Here is a 23,499-nt window from a genome sequence, read left to right as displayed (position 1 = left end):
TAATCAAGGGACCCGCAGTTGTGGCAGGAAGACACCTGTCTGTGTCCAGAGTACTATGTCCTCTAGAAAAAAAACATTATTGCACATAAACCCTACCTACTTTCCTGTTTGGGAAGTTCAAGCACAACAAATTAAGCCCAACAAACTTGTCATTCTTATTCTGATACAAGTCCAAGAATGGCCATTTCTATGCCTACAAAGTGGGGCAAAAAAGATGACTGAGTGCAGATACAATGTAGTCACTATAGTCACTGACCTGGTCTGACTATGGACTACACAGGGCTAGACATCAACCACAGAATGACACAGCCCGTGGCACATAAGCACAGGAAGGACGTTCTAACTAGAGCATGGACAAACCTCGAAGACACTGCACTAAGTCAGGCAAGGTAGTTGTTGGATACATGGAGGCAGAAGTTAGAACGACTGCCAGCAGCTCAAGGAGAAGGAATGGGGAGTCAGTACTCAGCAGGGGTTCAGAGTTTTAGCTTTGGAAGATGAAAGGATCTAGAGATGGATGGTGGTAAGTACAATATTTACTGTGTATGTGCCATGGTACACACGCGCAGGCCTGAAAACAACTCCTGGGAGTCGTTCTTCCTTCTAGCAACACAGAGGAGCTTTGTTACTCAACTGCACCGACTGTATACTGGTTAAGGAGTTATGTCCCGTCTATTGTGTCACGGTTAAAAAGTACCCTCACTCTGAGGTCAACCTCAAAGTGTAAGTTAGTTCTAAGACGGCAGGGATGCCACTCAGACCATATGCGCCGACATCTCCCCACCACCAGGCCGCGGTAAGGATTAAATGAAGTAGTGCCAGCAAAGCACCTGGCACAGAGTCCTGGCTTATAAGTGCTCTACAGAAATAGGTGACAGGAGTCTGTCTCTTGAGAGACTTTCAAACTGGGAACCTTGGGTTCCGAAGAGCTGCTGGTTAACGGAAAGGACTTTGGGAAAGTTCACTGTTGCTCCTGAGGTCTCCAAACCCACCCGATTCCTGCCCTCCTGACAAGACCAGTGCCACCTTTCCTTCTTTGGAAATTCTGCAACATCTATTACTTTCTAATATTCCCCCTTCAGTTTCTTTGGGGAGACAATCTGAATAGGTTCCTGTAGTTTTCAAGCAGGCATGCCCTCAAATCTGTCAGTTTCTCTCAGGTCCCAAAACAAGGCAGTTCCCACCCCACAGTCAAACCCACTTCCTCTCTATTTTAAGTTTATACTTACTTTTGAGCAAGAGTGACAAGAAATTTGACACACTGGTAGCAACGACTGCTGTCCACATGGTTACTGTGGTGCATCAATGCTGGAGGAAGACAAGACACTTTAAAAACAAGGCCCTGGAGGGTGCAAGTACTAGCGACTGTTCTTGCTCTGGAAATAAGTTTGATAAGTGGGTAGGGAACAATTACCTGACTCAACAGAACCATCCAGATTCTAGTGTTTTACTATGTTTTAAAACACAGGTGTATGTAGTAGCTTGACTTCTAGAACTGGAAGAATTACAACTTCAACTGGATGATATTCAAAACTCCCCCACACTGCTACCCAGACAAGAGCAGTTACAACTACTTATGATTTGATAATGGAAATTTATCAAATGTTTCCTATTTTCTATTTTAGCAATTTAAAAATACTCTTTATGTGTTAATGCTTTTAGGTTCCAGAGGACCTGGTATGGCTGATGCTAGGATTACAGTACTCTGCCCCAAACTGGGCTAGAAACCTTTGAGCTTGTAGCTCTCTTTTGCCTTACATGGTGGCTGTTAGGTTTGTTCCTCCTAATGCTGCCATGTGCTCCTTAAGGATGGGGATATATTCTGAGATTTGTTTGGTAGGTGAGGTCTTTGTTGTAAAGATCAGGGGGAACTTATGCAAAGGAGAACCATTAGTGACATAATCTTATGTAACCCTATTTTAGGTACAGTTCACCAGCGACAGAAATGTTCTGTGGACCATGATGGTGCACAAAACCAGTGCCTGTGATGAAAGATTTTTGTGGATGGTAGAAAGTGGACAGGCATGTTTTTACTGAACCATTTCTAATGCATAGTGTATTAAAAATAAGTCAGATTTCTACAAAAGAAAGCCCAGACATAGAACATGGTAGACAATGGACATGTGGGTCAAAAGACCACACTTCATATATCTGTCAGTACTGTGAGCCTAGGGCATTAGGTTTTCTTCCCATGGCTGCTGAGGAAGAAAAAGATTTGTCACTAGAAAGACCCCTTTAGTGTTTAGAAATCTTTATAGCATTTCTGAACCTTCCCTGATGTGGGAAAGAACCCTAGAATGGACCTACTGCGTAGAAGGACAGTCTCCTGGTCAGGATGAGGAACCCCAGTGACAATAACAATTCGTCTAATGGAGCAGTCATCCAAGTCAGGGAGAGCAGAGGGACCATGCCTGCGGGAATGGAGCTTATTTATAAATTCACTGCAGGCACTTTGCTCCTTAACTGGTATACTTGCCTAGTAATCCATTTTCTGTCTCAAACACAAATTTGACTCGCTCTACTTGTATGGGATCTTCAATGACCTGTCAGAGGAAGGAGACAAAGTTAGCAACTGACAGCAGCAGCAGCCGCAGCCTGGGCAGAAGCTCCTGGTCTCCCCACAGTTCTGCTCCAGGGACTAGCTTCTACAACAAAGCAAATACGAAGGGATGTTATGCGATTGCCATCTCTAATTCAAAACCAAAATATAAAATTATCAAAGATCCATTCATTTCCTATATATGTGTTTCTAACAACTCTAGCCATAGTTTTCTGAGGGCTGAAGACAGATGTTTTGTGTTCCTAAGGACACAAGATCATTTTTAATTTATTTAGCAAAAATGTGTTTAAGTTTTGCTGTTGGGTCCCCTTGAGCTTTGCCTGCCCCGAGCTCAGCTGCTCCGGGGGGGGGGGGGGGGGGGGGGGGGGGGGCGGGCCCTGCGGCGCCGCCATACCTAGCCCAGGGCCGCGCGAGACACAAGGGAAAAAAAAAACACCAAACAACCAAGTTTTGCTGTTGGACAGGCTCTTGCTGCACCTTTAGTTATTGGCATTGAGTGCTGCGCACAACAGCCCGCTGCTTAGGTCTGTTGCTGCCCAGTTCATGATACATAGCTCTACATCATTTCCCAATGTTTACAAAACAGGACTGGGGTCAAAAGGAAGAAGAAAGATGAGAAAGACAGGATTTTTAGCAGATGACACCCATCCAGTATTTCCCATGATGTATTTTTATATTTTAAGCCATTCAGTGCCTCTGCACTAGGTTTTAAAGGGACACAGTCTCTTTTCTAGGAGGCCCTGGACCAGTCTCTCACACCAGCTCATTCCAAATCATTACATTCTATTAGTTCTCTTTCCAATTGATCTGCTCTTTGCTGGCCTTCTACCCTCTGCCTCGTTTTCTTGCCAGGCTCCTGCAAGTCCTCCCAATATCCAACCCTGCTTGTTTTAGTTCTCCCTTCAAAACAATTGCCAAAGGCATTCTGCTATGCAAATGAGCCATTTCATTCTCCTGCTTAAAACATTTTCAAAAAAAAAAAAAAAATTCATGGCGCACCATCACAGACAGCAGAGGCTGGGAGATGTGGAGATGAGCAAAAAGGCATGTTTCAGGAAGTAGGAGTGATGTAGCATGGAGGCTACATGCACATTCAAGGAAGCATATGGTTACTTCTCTTGATGACTGCTGTTTGCAAGAAATGGAACTAATACGGCTTGATCACTTCATATTCATTGGCTAAATAAAACCTGTGCCCTATAGAAGAAGTTCCTGTATCCTGGCTCTGGCAGCAGAAGTCTTTTGTAACCTGTCTTTGTCATTCTACCCCATCTGCGTCCCCCACCCCTCCAGCTCTCCTACATGGCTCTTCCATCCTTTAGTCACACTAGTCAAGTCCGTAGAGGTCCTCTGTCATAACAGTGTTATACCTGCAAACCCAGCAACTGACCTCTGAGTGTTGCCCTCAGGGTTAGGCACAACGACTCACACAACTGAGGCCTCAATACAAGTTAACTGTCATCCATTCCTCCTCTGGGCTCTGAAGTGTAATTGCCTGCGGTTTTGCTTGGCTTTCTCAATATACTGAAAGCTCTTAAGACTTTCACTGCTGCTCCCCTCTAAGTCAATAATGCACGGGACACGGGACCGCTATGAAGAAGAGTCAGTAAACGCAGGCAAGCTGAACAAAAACCAGGAAGGAACCAGTGATTCATAAACACATGTCAACTTGTAAACATAAATGCAAGCGAGTCAGCAGAGACTGTGCGACTTACCAATATCTCATGCAGTAGCTGGAATGTATTCTTTAACTCATGGGGTGGAGCGGTTTCCAGCTGGTTCTGAAAACAATTTCGTGAAAGGATAAAGATTCTGGTAACTTCTCAGTGGAAAGCACAATTCTGGAATCAAGTTCAGTTCTACCACTGTTTGTCTGTCACAGTCTGTCAACTCCTCTCAGGGCCTCAGTTTCCCCAGATCCTTAGCCAGGAGCAAGTAAGCCTCGGAGGCTCTTTCAGTTCAGTACTCCACGTTATGTTATTAGGAATGCGAGGAAGAAAGGGAGCATTCTGAGTCACTAACAACCAGAGTCTCACACAGCTCCAGCCACACTCGACTCTTCTTTCTAAGGGATGCCGGCAGCAAAGAAATTGAAGAGGGAAAACTCTCAGGTAAGCTTTGAGTGAATATATTAAAAAGTCAGCTTATGAAAGAAAAATCTGCTAAGATACACTAAGAAAACAAGGTTTATAAAATCCCTTTCTGCATTTTAAAACTGATTTTTACTTATGTGTATGTATGCACATATGTGTGTGGGTGTCCACAGAGGCTAGAAGAGGGCACTGAAAATTCCATGGAGCTGGAGTACAGGCAGCGGTAAACCGCCTGGTGTAGGTGCTGGGGACTCATCTCTGGTCCTACTCCAGCCTGTGCATAAGTACGTTGGAAAGAATACTGCAGTTTATCAACACACTGCCAAGGCGGCAGGGATGGCACTTATGAAACACTTTGCCTAATGTTGCACGAATCACAACTTTGAAGTCCAGCTCTATGTCTTCCTGTTTTGTAGAGGGAAGCTGCTTGGGTTCATAGTCACAGAGTGAGTAAGCAGACGAGAGGATGAGGACCGAACACCTTTTACTAAGAGCCACAGACACACCTCACTAAGTACCTGCTACTTGTTAGCACCAGGCATATCTATCTCTATTACCAACAGGAGTATGAAATTCTACTACACAAAAGAACTTCTGTGGGTAGGAACTAGTCCATCAGTGTGAATTTCATACAAAGACCTGAAAGGAAACATGCCTGTGTGACAAGATTGTTCCTCGGGGCAGAGTGGGAAGTGGACTATGGATGACCAGAAGTACATGCCAAAGTAGACTTCGGCCTTATTTGTGTACTTGTGTTTTTTCACTCAGAGAATAAAAACCGTGTAAGTATGTAAAGATTTAAAAACTAGTAAAATGACATGCATACTTACACACTTTTCTAGTAACACCTAGAAAGGCAGTGAGCAACGTGGTAAGACACAGTCCACAGCCAAGGTCAGTCCCAAAGCCCTACTCTATCACTGGCTAGCTGTATGACCCTCCTTACTCTGCCTCAGTTTCAATTACTGGAAACCACATCGGGGATTTCATGGACTATTTGAGAAGTAAGTGAGTTAAATGTAGTACATTTGACATAGTTTTTGTGTTTAGTAGGTGCAGTGGGTGAGGTAGTGATTACTGTATTGATCAGTGCTTTTTAATTAATTATATCACTGTTCTAGAAGACATGAAACCCTATTTTTTATTTTTAAGACACTGCAGGTAAAAATAATTACAGCTGTGAGACAATTTCACCCACTAATGATCATCAGAACATTAATTTATTAAAGTATTATCCTGAACTAGTTAAAAATTGAACCACATGCAAATGCTTACCACCAGGCAAAGGGCTAAGTGAATTACGGTACACGAAGGAATGAAATATGGGAAATTACATGACCAAATGAAAGAAGACAGAATTATAAAGTCAATAAGCTCTCAAGTATATTAAAATACAAAGACAAAATAAAAAGATACAACAGAGCATAAATTAAAAGAATGCTCTGGTGGTCATCACTAAATAGTGGAGTTATGAATTCTTTTCTTAATTCTGTAAAGAGAAACAATACTGTTTTTACAATTAGGAAAAATGAGCAAGACCACGCTCTCCTAGGGTCTCCGCAGAGTGCAGGCTACAGCAGGTATGGCGAGGGTAACGAAGTGTACCTTAATGAAGTGCAGCATCGTGAAGGAAAAGTGCTCATTACAGAAACAGCAGTAGACCACCATCTCCATGAGTGCCAGCAGGGAGCCGGTCAGCTCCCGCAGAGCAAACATGACCTGGTGGGAGACACAAAGGAGTCAGCAGTCAGCTCTGTTCCTGCTTTCCCCGAATTCTCAGAGGTTAAGAACAATGACATTGCCCTAGAACATGGTTTCTTGTTTGAGGTCTAAGGACGATTCCAGCGTGTCTGTACTAACACGCACTTTTTCTCCCCAAGGAGTCACCGTCATCAATTTTCAAATGCAAGCATTCTCATGAGAGGTTAAAATAATGACTAATGATAGGAAAATAAAATTAAACAAGAAAAGATTGAAAAAATTCCTATGATATGTTATTCTTATCTCCATGTCAAATCAGATTATGGAAGTCAGAATTCACAGGAAGGTAGCCCTGGGTAGAAGGAGAGTTGGCTGAGAAGACATACGACATATGCCCTGTGCAGGTATGGGGACAGCCCACATCCACACTACTAAGGTTCACATACACATACTTGTAGGCTGCAGTGTTTTAGGACCAGGGACAAACAGACTGGGGACAAAACCTTTTGATAATGAAGTTACTTTAGAGGTGAACTGTTATTCACCTTCTCCTGGGCCTTAGGGGTAGTTGGTGGGGCCGGAATGGAAGTCTAGTTCTTGGACGAAGGTAAGATGCTTAGGGCCCACGTAACACATTTAACCATCCATCCACGCAGTGCTGGACACGGAATATGCTGGGCAAGTGCTCTACCATTCAGTCATGCCTTATCTCTAATGTTTTTGAAATGTAAAAAAGAATAAGCATTTCTTCTTTTAACAGTATTTCCTTTCACCAGAGTAACTTGAAAAACATATCAACAAAAGGATTTTGCTCAAATAGGAGAAAAGAACATAAGCAAATGTCTTCAGCACAGCAATTACATACCTCTAACAGGTAAGGTTTGCCTTCAGACAAGAACAATAAGGCTTCTACTTCCTCGTGGAGGGGCAGCAGAGGGCTTGAGGGAGCAACACTAATAGGTGGCCGTTGTTTAAATATGCCAGGAGCTTTAGGAGACCCAAGAAACAAAAAGAAACATAAAGCACAACTTGTCTCACTCGGAAATGTCCCACGAAACACACGTCCAAAGAGTGAAACTCTCAGGTTTGCACACACAATTGCTGAGTTCTTACAACTCAGTCCTTCAGTCTACTGGACCAAGAGCTATGCAGACAATCCTACTTTTTCTCAGATTTGCCTCAGCTATAGCTTTGACCAGCTATGCTAATGCAGACTCAAGCCGCACCAAAGGGCTGGTTCTAGGAAAATGAGGATGCACACACACTCTTACTTTCTTTTGTAAAACTGTTTGAACTCACACAATTAGCAGACTTTTGTCTTTTGAGATGAATGAGTCAGATGTAGGAAGCAAACTACTCACAACCATGTGTCATAGTTAGCTTTAGCCGTCAACCTGACACAAACCAAGGGTCACAAAAGAAGGAAGCTCAACAGAAGAATTGCCCAGATGAGACTGGCCTGTGGGGCATTTTCTTCACTGCTAACCTGTCTAGGAGGGCCCATCCCACAGTAGGCAGTACCATCTCGAGGGAGGTAGATGGCCCTGGGTTGGATGAGAGAGGTGGCTGAGCAAGTGGAAGGGGCAAAGCAGGAAGTGGCATTCCTCTGTTGTTTCTGCTTCAACTCCTGCCTTGGCAACCCCTGATGATGGACTATAACCTGTAAGCCACATAAACTCTTTCCCCACTAAGTCGCTTTAAGTCACAGTGCTTACCACAGCAACAGAGCAAACCAGAACTCCATTCATGTGCTTGCCCTTCAATGCCCCTTTATATGGTTTTGAAGTATCATTCGGCTAGAATGATGCACTCTGGGATTTGTCTTGTTTCCTGTCTTTAGATTTTACTATCCACATTACCACCACACTTGGAGCTCTATCACTGCTGTGAACTTGTGTCTTTAAGCTTTCTCATCTACAGAAGGGGATAGCGCCTCTCCAGTTTCCGTGGGAACGAACAGAGTAAATACAAGCACCATGTCAAAGTAGTGGACACAGAGAACACTCACATAGAGAGCTAGCTGCTTTGTGGTACTACTGTGGGATGGTCAGGACAAAGCCCATGACCAGTACACAGGCACAGCACATGTGTGTGACTAGGATACAGAAGTGTAGTTGTGACTCTTCTACTGGTGGGGACAAAATAGAAAATGCTACTGTTTCTAACCTGTATTAAAAAAAATCTCCCTACTTTACATCTGAACCTCCTTTTCTTTCACAAAGAACTTTGGTATCTTATCTAATTAATCCTTACTATACCTAGAAAGTTATTTTTTTTTAATATTTTCATTTTGTATGAAGGGCCATAAAGGCCAGGTGGCTTAGCTAAGTTCACAGAACTCAGAGACAACAGCTCATACCTTGGCTATTTTTCCTACAACATCAGTTGCTCACACTATGGTGATGAATGAACTCTGAATTAATCTTTAATCTAGAGCACTTTAAAATAAACTTTTCCGCCGGGCGGTGGTGGCGCACGCCTTTAATCCCAGCACTCGGGAGGCAGAGCCAGGCGGATCTCTGTGAGTTCGAGGCCAGCCTGGACTACCAAGTGAGTTCCAGGAAAGGCGCAAAGCTACACAGAGAAACCCTGTCTCGAAAAACAAACAAACAAACAAAAAAAAAAAAAAGAAAAAAAGAAACTTTTCCTTTCCTGCATCAAATCAATGATTAATTTATCTTCTCTTGTTACTGATAAACTAATTAAATAAGGTGAGGTTGAGCATTAATTAAAACAAAAACTTTAAGTGCTCCTCAAATATCAGATAGTCTGTTGAGAAACAAACATTATTCATTCAGTTCCTAAGATCAGTACTTCTCTTCATGCTTCTGATGTATGGTCAAACTTACCAACATTCCTCTGGGAAGAGACATCTGTGTGCAAGACCAGCAATGCGACAGTGTTGTGGAGATTCCCAAATTCCCGTGCTTGTGCTGAACTCCACCGGCGTATCTATCGTTAGAGAAGATTAAAGCATGCCACCATTCTGTGTGGGGAAAGGATCTGCTAGCTGGTAATTTACTGAACCATGGTATCTCTCGATGCCCACAGTAGAGAAGAGGTGAACATATAAAAAGTCACTGTCTAATAAATGAGTCTCAAAGGGTTTGCCTCCCTGAAAAACATTAACTCAGATTCTAAAATCAACCCATTCAAAGTATGTAGTTTAGGCTGGGTACGTTCATGACATGCCAGGTAATTTTCCAGAGACTCAGTGTAATGGGAAAACCCATGAAGCTGGAGGATAGGAGGCCTGGCCATGTGGCAGCCCCTATTGTGTTGTATAAGTGGGCACGTTCTCCGTAACAACGCTTCACGTAATGGCAAAGATAATGCTAGCTGCTCTGGCCACTTTGTGGTTTTGAGGACCAAGTGAAATATAAGGATGAAAGCACTACAAAACTAGTGTATTCTACAGATGCAAGACAATGTCAAGTGCATGTGCAGGTCAAGTACAGTGAACTCGAGCCAATCATCAGTCCCTGGGATGGGTCTGGATGAAAGAGAAGTACTGCAGATATCAATAGTCAACAGCCACAGCACACTATGGTATCAGGACTTGCTTTTAACTACTTAAGTGTAACAGCAGCTAGGTGATGTGACAGGGAGCTGGGAGAAGCTTAGGAGCTTAGGTGGCAAGTCTGCCCATGCACAGCACAGCACACAATAAAAAACCTCAGACTCCAAAATCCTTAGAGCTGGGCAGATTCCTGTCTCACCAACACATGTGCATTGTGACCTTGCATAAATTACATGGCATAGTTGTGGTTAAATACTTGTCACAGAATGGGAGTAACACTGCCTACTCTACTGAGTTGCATGTATCCAAACTACCACCACGGTCCACAAGAAGTACTCTATTATTACTGGATTCTAGCATTTTATGTATTTAAAAATCTACCAAACAAAAGAAATATATGGATGGGAAAAACAGAGCTATATGGGAACTTCTAACAGGTCATATATGGACACATCCAACCACATATATAGTATGTTCTGGGAACTAACATGTTTCTAGCATTTGACTGAGAGTATCACACTGCAGTATAATTCAGTTTTTAACAGTCCAGCTTCACAGATGGATTCCAACTACCCTCAAAACATTCACTGCCCTAGGGAAGGAAGGGGAGAGTTCCAAGGCCATTAATTTAATTTCTTTTCCTATTGAACCTCCTTTTACTAATCTCCAAAGACCTTTAAGGTCTTCATAGTACTACTACCCAGAACTAAATGAAGTTAAAACATTTACCACCCACAAAAGAAACAAAATGAAACCCAACAGCATCTCACTGAGAAGAGGACAACAGTCCTTACCTGACTGTTCTGTCGATTGACTCCAAGGAGAAAGCTGATCATGTGTCGCAGTGCTGAGTGCCGCAGAAGAAGATCTCCAGCCCTAATACCTTGCTGTCACAAGGCAGGAGAATGACAGATTATACTCTCAGCCAGATAACAGTTGTTTTAAAAACACAGTCAGATGAGACATTTCAAGACACCCCTATGGTAAGTGCTGTAACTTCTGTGCAGTGAATGCCTGTCTGGAGCCTTACATTGCATCCTGTAGGAACCCCCGACGCTGCCCTCCACGGCTGCCGCAACTGTACCTACTTGTGTAGTAATTCTGGCAAGTCAAATAATCCATTCACTTGGATTTAATTAGAAACACTCACGAAACCACAACATAGAATGGAATCTAATATTTTTCCATGTATGAATTATTTTTAGATTATAAACCTACCTACTGCATTAGGAAATACATTAGAAAACAATAATTTACCTTTTGTACAAAAGTGTTGAACAGGGAAAAGTACTGAGCACAATTTTTACAATTTTCTGGGACATCTTTATCCAAAAGAGCAAGCAGGACTTCCAATAACTGATGAAGGCTTTTTAACTGGCAAGAGGAAAGAGGAAATTATATATATACATAAAAAGAAGACAAGACAGACTCTTGTCACAGGCTTACTTTGAAATAAACCACCATAAGAACAAAGGGAAATTAATATAATCCAGTCTCAGATTTAGATGGATTTATGCTTTGGAGAGCAAACCAGAATTATCGTTTTTACCTTCCAGAGCAGTGTCAGTACTGTAGGAGAACTAAAGAGAGGCTATTTTATTTCCCAGGTACCAGAGTCACGATTCTACTGGCCCAGTTGTCACGTTTTCAACAGAGCTATTTCTGTCTTACAGAGAGGTGGGTACCAAGGGGAGATGGATTTCTGAATCCCTCCCTCCACGAGGCTGCTTCTCCACAGCCACAGATGCAGAGTAAAAGACAGACACAGGCAGAAGGGCCAGAAACCAAGCCGATGGAGCAAATGGAGAGCAACAGCCTGACAGAGGACACGGTAATACCGACTTGACCAGGAACTTACTTGAAAGCCCGCTGCCGCCTCATGGAAAGCTTTGAAAAACATTTTATTTGTTTAGAAACCATTTTGGTATGACATTGCTTCTGCTTTCCCTCCCACCCCAAAGGTTTCTGGACAACTTCCTGGAAATTCATCTATTATTCAAGCATTAAGAGCAGGCTCACTACTCTTCTAGCCCTCTGAAGATGGTATTCATAGACTTATGGAATACCCCATCCATCCTGTCACACCCATTGTAAATACAAGCTAGCACTTACATAGCACTTCATTTTCAAAGTACTTTACAGTATAGATACAGTGGGTGGCAAGCGGTGTCATTTCCATCATGGGGAAAACAAACACAAAAATACATCAGTGGGCTAGCAAATAGAACTGACTTCAGGAAGTGGCTCCCATGCTTAGACCCTCTACTCCTTTCTCTTCCACTACCTGCTCTTCTGCCTTTAAAAGGTTGGTGATGTTCTATGGCCTAACTCTAAGGAGACTGACTGCACTAAATCTGCCTTTTGACTTTAGAGTAAACAGTGGAAGGAGAGCAAGAGAGTTCTTAGGTAGCATTCTTGAGACACCGTAGGCAACTGGAGTGTCTTCAAGCAACGGTATTCACACTCTCTAAGCAGCTCCCTACTTAGACTGCCTGCACCCAGGTACAGTTTTTGCTTGATGAGAGGTTCTGCTGCTTATACTGATGGAAGACTATTGCTTTACTGGATATGAAAGTCCAATGACTCCTGGAATCGAGAGGAGCACTTTCCAGACCTTCCTAAAGGGCATGTTTGGCTTCCTGGTTCTCTGGCTGAGTGTCTGGTCTAATAGTGCTTGCTAGAATGGGTGGTACCGGGGAACTAAGGGCTTGGGTGCCCAGACACACTGGATCTGGAACATCCTCCTTCAAGGATATGCTCAAAGTTGCATAGTGAAGTCAACATCTGAATTTGAAGCAGTCTTTCCTATAACCTGTAATTCACTGATACACAAGATGCCTGGAGTCAATGTTTGTAACGAGCCAATTTATTCTAAAACTTATTTTTCAAAGTTTTCCATGTGGTATCAGCTGTTTGAAACAGCGAACTTGGGGAGTAACTGTTGCACTTGAGGAGACTTAGTAACGGACTGAACGGAGCAGACTGATAATATACATCACAGACTCCCCCATAGTTGGTTTAACCCTGGGAATGGAAGACGGGACTAAACACCATAGTTTGTTTTCCCATGTGTGTGCTGAACCGAGATTCTGAAGATGCGACTGCAGAGAACAGGGTGAGGAAGAAGAAGCTGTTCCCTGGAGGACAGAAACAACACTCAGGGGATGATGAAGACCGTGAAGGAACTACCCTGCCCTGGGATGAATGGCCCTGGTTGACTGCCAAAAGCAGTCAGATCAGGAAAACAGTTTTTGAGGAAACAGCCAAGGGTGACTCAGAATGTCTAGATTGGTGTGTCTAGACAACTATTAGTCTCACTTCAGAGTCTAACACAAGTCCTTGAGAGAAGACTGGCCAGGAATATTCTAAAAGGAAAATCCTAAAGCAGACAAAAGCAGACCTGAACTCTTTTCAGTTTTTATCTTGGTATCTGGAACATAAAGAGGGACAGACAGAATGCCTTCTATCTTGGCATATATCAGAAAGTCACTGCATATGTTCATACACACACACACACACACACACACACACACACACACACACACACACACACACGCTCAGCCACCAATTTTAGGTCTTCTTTCTTATTATGTACAAGTGAGAACATCTGATAAAAACAGAATACATAACGTTGACAGTGAGACTGACCTTATCCTGATAAAACAAGGCACTGTCTAAGGTCTTCTCCAGAATGGTGGCCACAGCAACACGTACTTCTCTCACACTGCACTCCAACAAGAAAACCCTAAAATAAAGAGAAACACGTTACAAAGAAGGACACAAGTGTGCAACCCTAACCTGCCCTACACACTTCTAATAGCCATGTAGTAAAATGACTCAGAGGTACTAGTTCAAGTATCCTGAGACCTTCCAGGCTCAGTCATAGCAACTACAGCTTCCCCAGGTCATTCCAAATGCTGTAAATGAGACATGGCAACCAGACAGATGGGTTCTGCTGCAAGTCCCCCAAGACAGTAACTCAAATACTGAAAAGACAATAGATCCCCACACAACATTTGCACCAAGGCTTAGCCAGATGCATAAGTTCTTGAGGAATCCTGTATACCTCCTGGTGTAACACTAAAAAAAAACAAAAAACAAAAACAACCCATAAAAGTAGATCTAGAATCAGGGAGGTCTAGTGGGCAAGTGGAGACAGGGGATGTAAGCATTGAAGGTTAACAGTCACAAGAGACACATACTAAAGTCATGCTTGAACTTTGTAGGACATGGATCTGTACAAACGTTATGGCCAGACTACATTCTGAGATATTTGGGGGGTGGGGGGTGGGGAGACTTAGTGGAGTATAAGAAAATATGAAGGAATTCTTAATTTTGTTTGGTTTGAAAATGTTAGGGTGCTTATGCTGGGAAAAGCTAAACTCCTTTACTTGATAGAGACACATGTTGAAAAATCAGAGAATTCTGTGTCTGAATTAGCTCTAAAACAGAAGGAAAAACAATTCCATGCATGGAGACTGTGACGTGTAAGAGAAAGCTTTGCAAGATACTTCTGGCTACCTTGATGTCTGTTTATAAATGTCTACAATAAAAAGTCCTTAAAGAATATAAGTATTCTTTATGTTAGTGGTTTATGGTTTTTTAGGTCAACCTGCAAACATTCACTATTACAAAACCCACACAGACCTACATCAAAAACCTGCGTAAAGAAAGAAGTAGCATGGGGTGCTGATGTGAAAAAGGCCATCATCATTTTCATATTTCGGTTACAGAGATATCTGTATAGGCTATCTATCTATCCTCACTCCAAAATGTAGTAAAACCTGAAATCTGTGAGTGACTATGTAATGTCACTATTGGAAAATTCTACATCATCAAACTGTTAAGCATACAAAAAAAATGAACAATATTGCATAGAATTACCTTCAGATTATGTTTACATAAAACAAAGTGAATAAATGTTTACATTTGTGTTCCATTCTAAGACACACCACTACAAATGCAAATATCCCTCAATTCAAAGAATTTCCAACACAGTCTGGTCCCAAGCATTTCAGAAAAGGGATAGTCACCTTACGCATGCTCTCTTCTTTCTCTCTGTTCTGTGTGCATTAGTGAGGACACATTTTTAATCAGAGCAATGATAAACTATCTTGAAGGCTCTCTGGGCTGAGGAGATAGCTTAGTAAAGTGCTTGCCCTGCAAACATGAGTTCAAGCCTCAGAATCCCTAGAAGGGTTTTTAAAAGCCAGGCACTGTAATAACACTTAATTCCAGTGCTAGGATTACGGCGTGGAGACAGGTGGACTCAGTCTTAAAGAAAGGTGAGCGCCTCTGCTCCCGAGTATGCTTCCTGCCTCCAGACACAAGGGCAGCCAGGTGCACCCACCCACCCACACATACATATGCAAAATAAATATCCTGGAGGTTCTAAAGAAAGAACTAGATAAAAACCGATTAATTTTTGTTTTATGTGTATGGATGTTTTGCCTGCACAAACATACACCACACACATGCCTGGTGCCTTAGGAGGCCAGAGGAGGGCAATGGACCCTGGCTCTGGAGTTACAGACGGCTGTGAGCTGCCGTGTGGGTCCTCTGGAAGAGCAGCCAGTGCTCTAACCATTGAGCATTTCTGCAGCACCTGTTATTAATCTCGGAAAAGTCACAGCAACTATAAGTAATTAGACCTTATAGAAAAGATCATGTAATTCACTGGGATGCTTGACAACAGGAACACTAACAACTACTACCAAAGGAAGACAATTTCTCAGGAGACAATCAAAATCAAGTCTCCCTTTGTATAAATAAGGCGCTGAATGAAATATTTTCTATGCACTTTACAAATGTATAATCATTCTTTGGCACAGTTCTTGGGAGACCTACTGGGAAAATATTTTCAAGCTGAATTAGAAAACTGGGTAAAAGGCTCTCTTTACCGCACACTTTAAAGGGGCAGTACATAACTCTTCCAAGAGATGTATATATAGTCTGTCTTCATGAGCTGGATGCATATGCACGGTGTGTGTGAACAAACAGTTGAGTACACGTTATATGGCAGGCCTGCTGTGTGCAGCAGGGAACAAGCAGACTGGATTCTGTCCTTAAGAAGCAAGCTCAACTAGACACACACACAAAACTCTAAGGAGTACACAGAGCAACAGGGCAGGTCTGCAGCAGTCTCTGAGTATGTGTGAGCGGACACATACTCAGGAGCAAAAGGCAAATCCTATGCCCAGAGCAGAGGGAACCGTGTTCCGGACAGGAGTATCAGGAATAGGGGCTTGCGGCAGGTAAAAACCCTCAGCACGTTCAATGAGCCAGTAAGTCAGGCTGGCTGAGAGGTGACCAAGAGCAAGCCTGGAAGTACAAGTGAAGACTGAGCAAAGCTTGTGGATTTTGCTGTAGTGCGAGGCGGATCTACTACAGACCTTTCAGGAAGGAGTAGGCTTGGGATACAGCTCAGTGGCAGTGTTCACCCACATGTGTGATGCCCTTGGTTTTATCCCAGTAACACAAAAAAATAAAATAAAAATCCAATTAAATTTCTAACTTATCACCAGACTGTGCTCCCTTAGTAGAGAGGGACCTGCATTTCTCACTTTCCTGCTGTGAATCTGTTTTAACAGAGGAAATACCAGAACACACACATCTGTATGCCGACAGAAGTGACCCAATGGAGGAAGTCTCCCAGGTAAAGACAAGGAGCAGGAAAAGTTAACTGCAAGGCCAAGTTCCTTGGGAAGGCTTGCAGATGCAGATTCATTTGGAGAGGAGAGGATGCCTTATAACCTGGAGATGGAAGACTAGAGCAGGTGTGTGGCATGTGTGATAAGTGACCATTTATTAATCACTTTCTCAGTGACACCCAAGGCTAGGCTAGTAGTCAGAAGTGGGGTGATCTCACGAGAAGTTTAGAGCCAAATCAGAGGGAAGAAGAGCCTTCTGGGGCCAAGGAGACAGGATAAGTTCTCATTAACACTGGGCTCCTCATATAACGATGAACTCGTCAAGGATAAGGAAAGTTGACTGAATAAGCTCAGCTGGGAGTAAGAGGAAAACAATAAAAGTGATTGGAGATTCTAGATTTTTATCTGAAAAGGTACATTCTTTTTCTACTCACAGGTACATAGGCAATGTACTATCATAGCTAACTTTTTTGGGGGGCCAGAATCTAAGCACAGATAGTGTACAGTAATAGGGCTGTAATAGTTACCTCGGATTCCCTATTTACTTGTTACCAGACTGAGTACCTGAGGAAAAGGACTTGCATGCTTCTCCTGAGCCAGAGCAAGGATTAAGGGTTTGCACTCTGTGAACACCTGGCAGCCATCACCTTACACCCTCCCTGCAGTCACTGAACCCCTTGCCAGCATCTAGTCCAAAAGATGAGTTTGGAGTGGTCTAATTTCCTTACTACTTCTGTGAAAAGCTTAAAATGGACTTTAATCTGAAAAAACGATTTCAAGTTGAAATGTAATGGGTTTTAAGAAGCTTTACTTCTAAATGATAGGAAAGAACACAAATTTCTTTTAATTAAGAGATTTTGACACTTACTTTACCAATTCCCGTCCTTCAGAGCTAATAAAATACTCAACAAGCCACTGACAAGCATCCAAACTCTTTGAAAGTAACGCTTCAATAGTAGCAATCCATTCTTCAGTATCAACCCTTTTAAAAGAGCGAAGAGCAATGTTAGGCCCAGCAAGTGACCCCAGTGCGTCGTTTCATAGTGTGTCACGCCTGTCCACCTTATTCCACTGTGGACAGGAACCAAGGGTAGATGAAATATTCAGTGACTACCCACTTAAATGACTCAGTGTCTCCATGTTAGGTTATTCATGGTATAACTCCTTCTCCCCCACAGGACAAAACCATGTGCAGGTGCCTACATCTTTTGACTTCTCTTTATCAGTCCACGTCAACTGATGAACACCAGATCTGTAACATTTTGTCTGGCACAACTAAGCCAGTGTCAACAAGGTCTCACCTTTAGAATAGCTTTTGTCTTGTATTGCTAAAATCATTAATATGCTGAAGCATAATAATGTTTCAAGATTGGGACAGAGAAAAGGTGGCCTGACTATATTACCCATAATCTCACACCACTCCCGAGACCCCAGTGACCCCCAAACACTACAGACAAAATGGAAACAGTACATATAGCATGTAGATACCATGAATACATTTCACAAATGAAAGTAGCAACTGAATTTCTCTACTCAATCCTATGCAGACCTTAAAGGACAAATACATGTTCTCCTTTTTAACATCACATAATATTGTTATCACTCAATGTACTTTTGGTTGTTACATATAAAATGAGGCTCCCATTATTAATTATTTTTCTTCAAGAGTCTGGCTGAAAAATCTTTCCCCACACCCAGACTTGATAAGCATACTTACTTTGCTAGCCAGAGCTCCACTGTCTTCTAACTTTAGCCAGCTGCAACTCAAGTCTCCTCTTTCTCCAGGTATTTTCCTACAAACTATCCCTCAGCTCTCTTTCTCTTTCAGTCACATATGAGGGCCAATAATTACTAACCCAGAATCTATAATGATCCAGGCACCTTATCAGGTGTTGGAGATAAAAGCCAGTAATGAAAAAGATGCTAACGATATTGATACCCGGAGCTCGTAACATCACTGAAAGTCCTGCTGCAAACTCTTCCATGAACTGCTACTGACCAAAGCCCACACTTCCTAGTCTGGCACCTAGTGATTGGTCTTAACTGAGCCCTGCTGTGGAATGTCATTCTGCATCCTGTGAATGTGTGTTGCTCTGATTGGTTGATAAATAAAATGCTGATTGGCCAGTAGCCACACAGGCAGTATAGGCAGGATAAGCGGACAAGGAGAATTCTGGTTAGAGGAAGGCTGAGTCAGGAGTTGCCAGCCAGACACAGAGGAAGCAATGTGACAAGGCAGAACTGAGAAAAGGTACCAAGCCACGTGGCTAAACATAGATAAGAATTATGGGTTAATTTAAGTGTAAGAGCTAGGCAGTAATAAGCCTGAGCATTTAATGGCCAAGCAGTTATAAATAATATTAAGCCTCTGTGTGATTATTTTATAAAAGGCTGCGGGACTATGGGTGAGAGATTTGTCCTGACTGCAGGGCCCAGGCAGGACCAGAGAAATCTCCCAACTACAGAGCTCCTTACAAGTAAATATACAACTTTCAGAAAAATACAGCTAACTAGTCACACATGGGTGCCTTAAGCAAATCCTGTTTGCTACTCTAGATTCTTCCCTTCTGCCTAGGATGATGCCTTCTCTATTTGTTCTTTTTAAAATACGCTGATGGCACTGACAGATATGGTTCTGCCCAGTTTTCAAAGACATGGAATTTATGTCTCGTAGCGCAGCAATTTCTTCATCAACCCTTCTCATCAAACCTTTCTGAAAGACAGAGGCTATGTCTTGTAAGCTGGGCACATCAGATAGTACTGAAATATTTTGAATTTATAAAGTTATTTTTCCATCGAATTAACCAGTGTTTTCTGTAACAGACTCGTAAAACATTATTCTTACCTGAGTTTTTTCTTTGTTCGTAGGTAAGTTTGGAAAAGGAACTGAATGGCAAGCTGCAAACTCACCTTTGCCATGCAAGGATAATATGGGTGCTTTAGTTTAGTCTACGAGAGGGAGGACAAGAGGATATTTTTCACAAGTCTTACAGATCATTACATATTTATACAGACCTAATCTTAGCACACAGGAAGTAAAAGCAGAAAGGTAAGTAGTTCAAAGCCATCCTCAACTACATGGAAGTCCTTGGAGATAGTCTGGACTACATGAAACCCTGTCTCAAACAAACAAACAAACAAACAAACAAACAAACAAACAAACAAAGCCTAGCCAGCTAGTAATAGTAAACACTCATTTATAGTTTTTAAAAAAGTTAGGCTATCTTCATTTTTAAATGAAGCCCTCTCAGAATAGTCTTTGCCCTTTTTGGCAAATTATAACAATAGTACTTTAGACAAGGAAGTACTGGAAAGTTAATTTTGAGTCTGACACTATATGACTACAGATTAGGAAAAGTTAATCCATAAAGCATAGGAGCAACTGATAAGACCCTCAGCCACTCAACCTCACAGTTCCTCAAATTTGTCACAAAATCTAAAAATTCAGTATGTGGAACCCATACCACTCATAATCCACACTGCACAGCCCCAAAGCTGCCTGCATGTTAGTGTTACCCAGTAACATATTTATAGGAAATGGGGTTTTGCATGTAGCTGAATGCTAATACCTGAAATAAAAGCATCATTTTTTTTAGTTCTTTAGTTATAACCAGCTACTTACGGCATTCAATGATGCTAAAGACAAAACAAAACTGAAATAGTCACTACTGTACACGTCTCTATTCTTCATAAACTTGAGGTTTTCATCTCTCACCATCTACAAAACAAAATCAGTGATTATTTTTAATGAACAGCTAAAATAATATGTGGAGGGTTATTTTACCAAAATGTTTAGGTAATAAGGGCTTGTAAAAAACAAATTATAATTTATAATTATCTTTTTTCAAGCTTTGAGTTTTGTAAAATGAGAGAGAGACATCTTCCTTTAAATCTAAGGCACTGTAGAAAGGTAAGTTATCACTTCTTCTAATCTCCTTTGGGGAACTCAGCAGGCTGTGTGAAGAGTCAAACAGAACTCCCTAAGCACAAGCATCTCCATACCTCCCCGGCTCAGGCGGCTCAGCTCTTCCTTCTGAAGAAGACTGCACATTTTCCTTATATTCTCTGGCTCTGCCTGTCTAGCTTGGGCTGTCTAGTGTATAAGGTCTGGATCTGACAAATGGATTGGTTCTGATATCAAACCCTTGTCTTGTGAGATTGCAGGCCATTTCCTTTTTTTAATCAGCCTTGTTTTGCTCCATTTGAAAAACAGGAGTAAGACTGCCTACAATTCTACAAGAGATTTAGAAAGTTTAATAAATTCATAAAAACCTCTTTAGCCAGGTATGGTGGTGCATGTCTTTAATCTCAGTACTTGGGAGGTAGAGGTGGGTGGATCTCTGTGAATCTGAGGCTAGCTTGATCTATACAGTGAATTCTAGGCCACCATGGCTACATAGTTGAGAACCTGTCTCAAACAACCAAACCAAACTATAACTTGTTTATGGTCTGTAGCACAGAGCAAGTATTCAGTAAACAATGGCCATCACTTTCAGCTTAGTCTTAACTGACGGTTCTGAGTCTTGACTTGTTCTCTTAGATAAAATAATTTCAACACTGTTTCTCTACTCAGGGATGGTGCTGGTGATCTTGAGTGTATGTTCGTTTTTTGTGTTCTCACACTGCGGCACTATCTCTACAGTCTCTCTCTGTGTTATAGAAGACACAGGACAGTTGGGGATGAAGAAGTGGCACATGAAGACCATAAATAGAGAAGACAGCCAGAAGTACTCTGGACTTGCAACATGGATTCTGACATTCATTTTGATTTTCTTCCTTAGGGAATTACGTACCCACCCTCCACCCAAAGATTGGTTTATTTTCATTTTGTGTGTCAGTATTTTGCCTCCATTTATGTATGTACACCATCTGTGCCTGGTTCTGAGAGGTAGAGAGGGTATTGAATACCTAGAACTGGAGTTACAACTGGCTGTGAGCTACCTACCACTGGCTGTGAGTTACCAGGTAGGTGCTGGGAATTGAACCCAGATCCTCTACAAGAGCAGTTAAGTGCTCTTACCAGCTGAACCACTGCTCTATCCCTGTTTACGTGGTTCTCACCTGGTATATCCGAGCAGGCATTTTCTCCACAAACAGTCCTTTCTTCTCACCTTTTTTAACCAGCTTCGTTAGAATAGAAAGCCTGTCATTATTAGGCCTATGGGGCCGAGGAGAGGATTGAGGCGAAATCTCAGGTGAAGATGGAGCTGACCTGAGAGAGAGAATCGAAGAACTGTTGGGCATAAAGGGGTTTGTTTCAGCAGTCTTTAAAGCTGCCACATTTATATACTGGGTACTGTACTTAAACATAAACTGCAAACTTTTCTGATCCAATATAGCAAAGGCAAATTCACTAAGAATAAGACCGTTAAAAAACAAAACAACAAAACAAACCCATTTTTCTGGTTATAGTATTATGGTTTGGGCAGAAAGTGCATTTAGTATGTGTATATATACACCTCAATTCTAAATTGAAAATAAATCTCAATTCTGTCATGAATAATTTATATGCATATTTCTAAATACAAAATAACTTCATGCCAGGGCAATAAAGTCTTAGAGCAAGAAAGAAGAGGTTTCTTATTTTCTTTTAGAATTCCTCTTAAGTTTAGCTAATTATTTTTAAGCATTGAGCATTTATTATGAAGATCCTATCAATACCTACTGAAACCACACAGCAAGTTCCATGGCAGAGAACTTACAGAGAGAGATCCTCAGCCTCTTGTCTTACAACGCTGACTCGACTTTTCTTTGGCAATACAGGGGAGTTTTGATCAGACACCCTTTGGTAGAAGAGCATGTAGGCATTCCAGTATCTTCGACGTACATCAGTGTATGGGTTTGCTATTTTGCAAGACATTAAGAGAGAAGTCTTGGTAAATAACATGTTTCTTAGCATGATTATAATAAAGGAACTACAAATTCAACAATTTATTTAGTAAATTTGCAGAGAGCAAAGTGTAAGTAAAACATGGGTGTGTTAGAGTGTTGCCTAGAAGGCAAGTTAAGGTACTTTCCTTGGGGCGTGAGGATGGAGGGAAAGCATCTTTAACATACTGCATAATAAATAATGTTTAGGTCGGGCAGGTGTGGCCCACACCTTTAATCCCAGCACTCAGGAGGCAGAGCCAGGTGGATCTCTATGAGTTCGAGGACAGCTTGGTCTACAGAGTGAGATCCAGGACAGGCACTAAAACTACACAGAGAAACCCTGTCTTGAAAAAACAAACAGACAAACAAACAAAAACTTTTGGAAAGCACAGGTGTTAGAACCGTCTTCTGTAATTATACAGAGTAATTATACCTCTGTGTAAATCAAATAGAAATAGACAATTTTAGTGGCCAACTAGTTCTAATTGAAATTCCTTATTCATTAGTTTTCCCTAATGTTATTTCATTCACTTGATTTGTTAATTCCCATTCTTTTTAGACATTTTTTTCCCTCCAAGGGCTTGAGTATATCACATTGGCTATCAAAAAAGTGGTCCAGCCGGGCAGCGGTGGCGCACACCTTAAATCCCAGCAGGTGAGGGGAAGGGCAGAGTCAGGCGGATCTCTGTGAGTTCAAGGCCAGCCTGGTTTACAGAGCGAGATCCAGGACAGGCTCCAACTACACAGAGAAACCCTGCCTCCAAAAAACAACAACAACAACAAAAAGTTCTCCAATGCAGAGTGGTCAGCCTTGAAACCATATACAGAGCACCAATAAAAACAAACTCAGCAGGTTGTATTGATATATATTTGCACTCAAACATAGACATACACACACATATATAACAATCATAAAGAAAAAGAGGTTATCAGCTTGAGTGTGGAGGGGCATGGGAGGGGTTGGAGGGAGGAGAGAGAGGGGGAAATGTAATGCAATTCTATTTAGGAAAAAAATTAAAAAAATAGAAGGTAACAAAATAGTTGTGGCCCTATCACTGGAAGAACACAAAGGAAAAGAACAAAATCTGTTGTTTTTTATATAAG

The 23,499-nt window shown here is 41.9% G+C and overlaps 1 protein-coding gene across 3 annotated transcripts in view; it reads right to left on the bottom strand.

Annotated features, from left to right (window-relative positions):
• The window catches only part of Usp24 (ubiquitin specific peptidase 24), a 141,763-nt gene that overhangs the window by 6,049 nt on the left and 112,215 nt on the right, over positions 1-23,499 (bottom strand). For all 3 annotated transcript variants that reach the window (XM_076564639.1, XM_006987206.4, XM_076564638.1), the window contains 14 exons: positions 22,227-22,368; positions 21,586-21,736; positions 20,147-20,242; positions 19,370-19,473; positions 17,393-17,506; positions 13,523-13,619; positions 11,132-11,248; positions 10,669-10,761; positions 9,204-9,306; positions 7,220-7,341; positions 6,259-6,372; positions 4,276-4,341; positions 2,477-2,543; positions 1,230-1,308 (listed from right to left, as the gene is read on the bottom strand). In XM_076564639.1, the coding sequence (XP_076420754.1) occupies positions 1,230-1,308; positions 2,477-2,543; positions 4,276-4,341; positions 6,259-6,372; positions 7,220-7,341; positions 9,204-9,306; positions 10,669-10,761; positions 11,132-11,248; positions 13,523-13,619; positions 17,393-17,506; positions 19,370-19,473; positions 20,147-20,242; positions 21,586-21,736; positions 22,227-22,368 (1,465 nt within the window). The remainder of the gene's footprint in view (positions 1-1,229; positions 1,309-2,476; positions 2,544-4,275; positions 4,342-6,258; positions 6,373-7,219; positions 7,342-9,203; positions 9,307-10,668; positions 10,762-11,131; positions 11,249-13,522; positions 13,620-17,392; positions 17,507-19,369; positions 19,474-20,146; positions 20,243-21,585; positions 21,737-22,226; positions 22,369-23,499) is intronic.

Source organism: Peromyscus maniculatus, chromosome 2, assembly GCF_049852395.1.
Source record: "Peromyscus maniculatus bairdii isolate BWxNUB_F1_BW_parent chromosome 2, HU_Pman_BW_mat_3.1, whole genome shotgun sequence".
Lineage (NCBI taxonomy): Eukaryota > Metazoa > Chordata > Mammalia > Rodentia > Cricetidae > Peromyscus > Peromyscus maniculatus.
The sequence above is the reverse complement of the archived record's forward strand: the minus strand, read 5'-3'. Positions and strand labels throughout refer to the sequence as shown.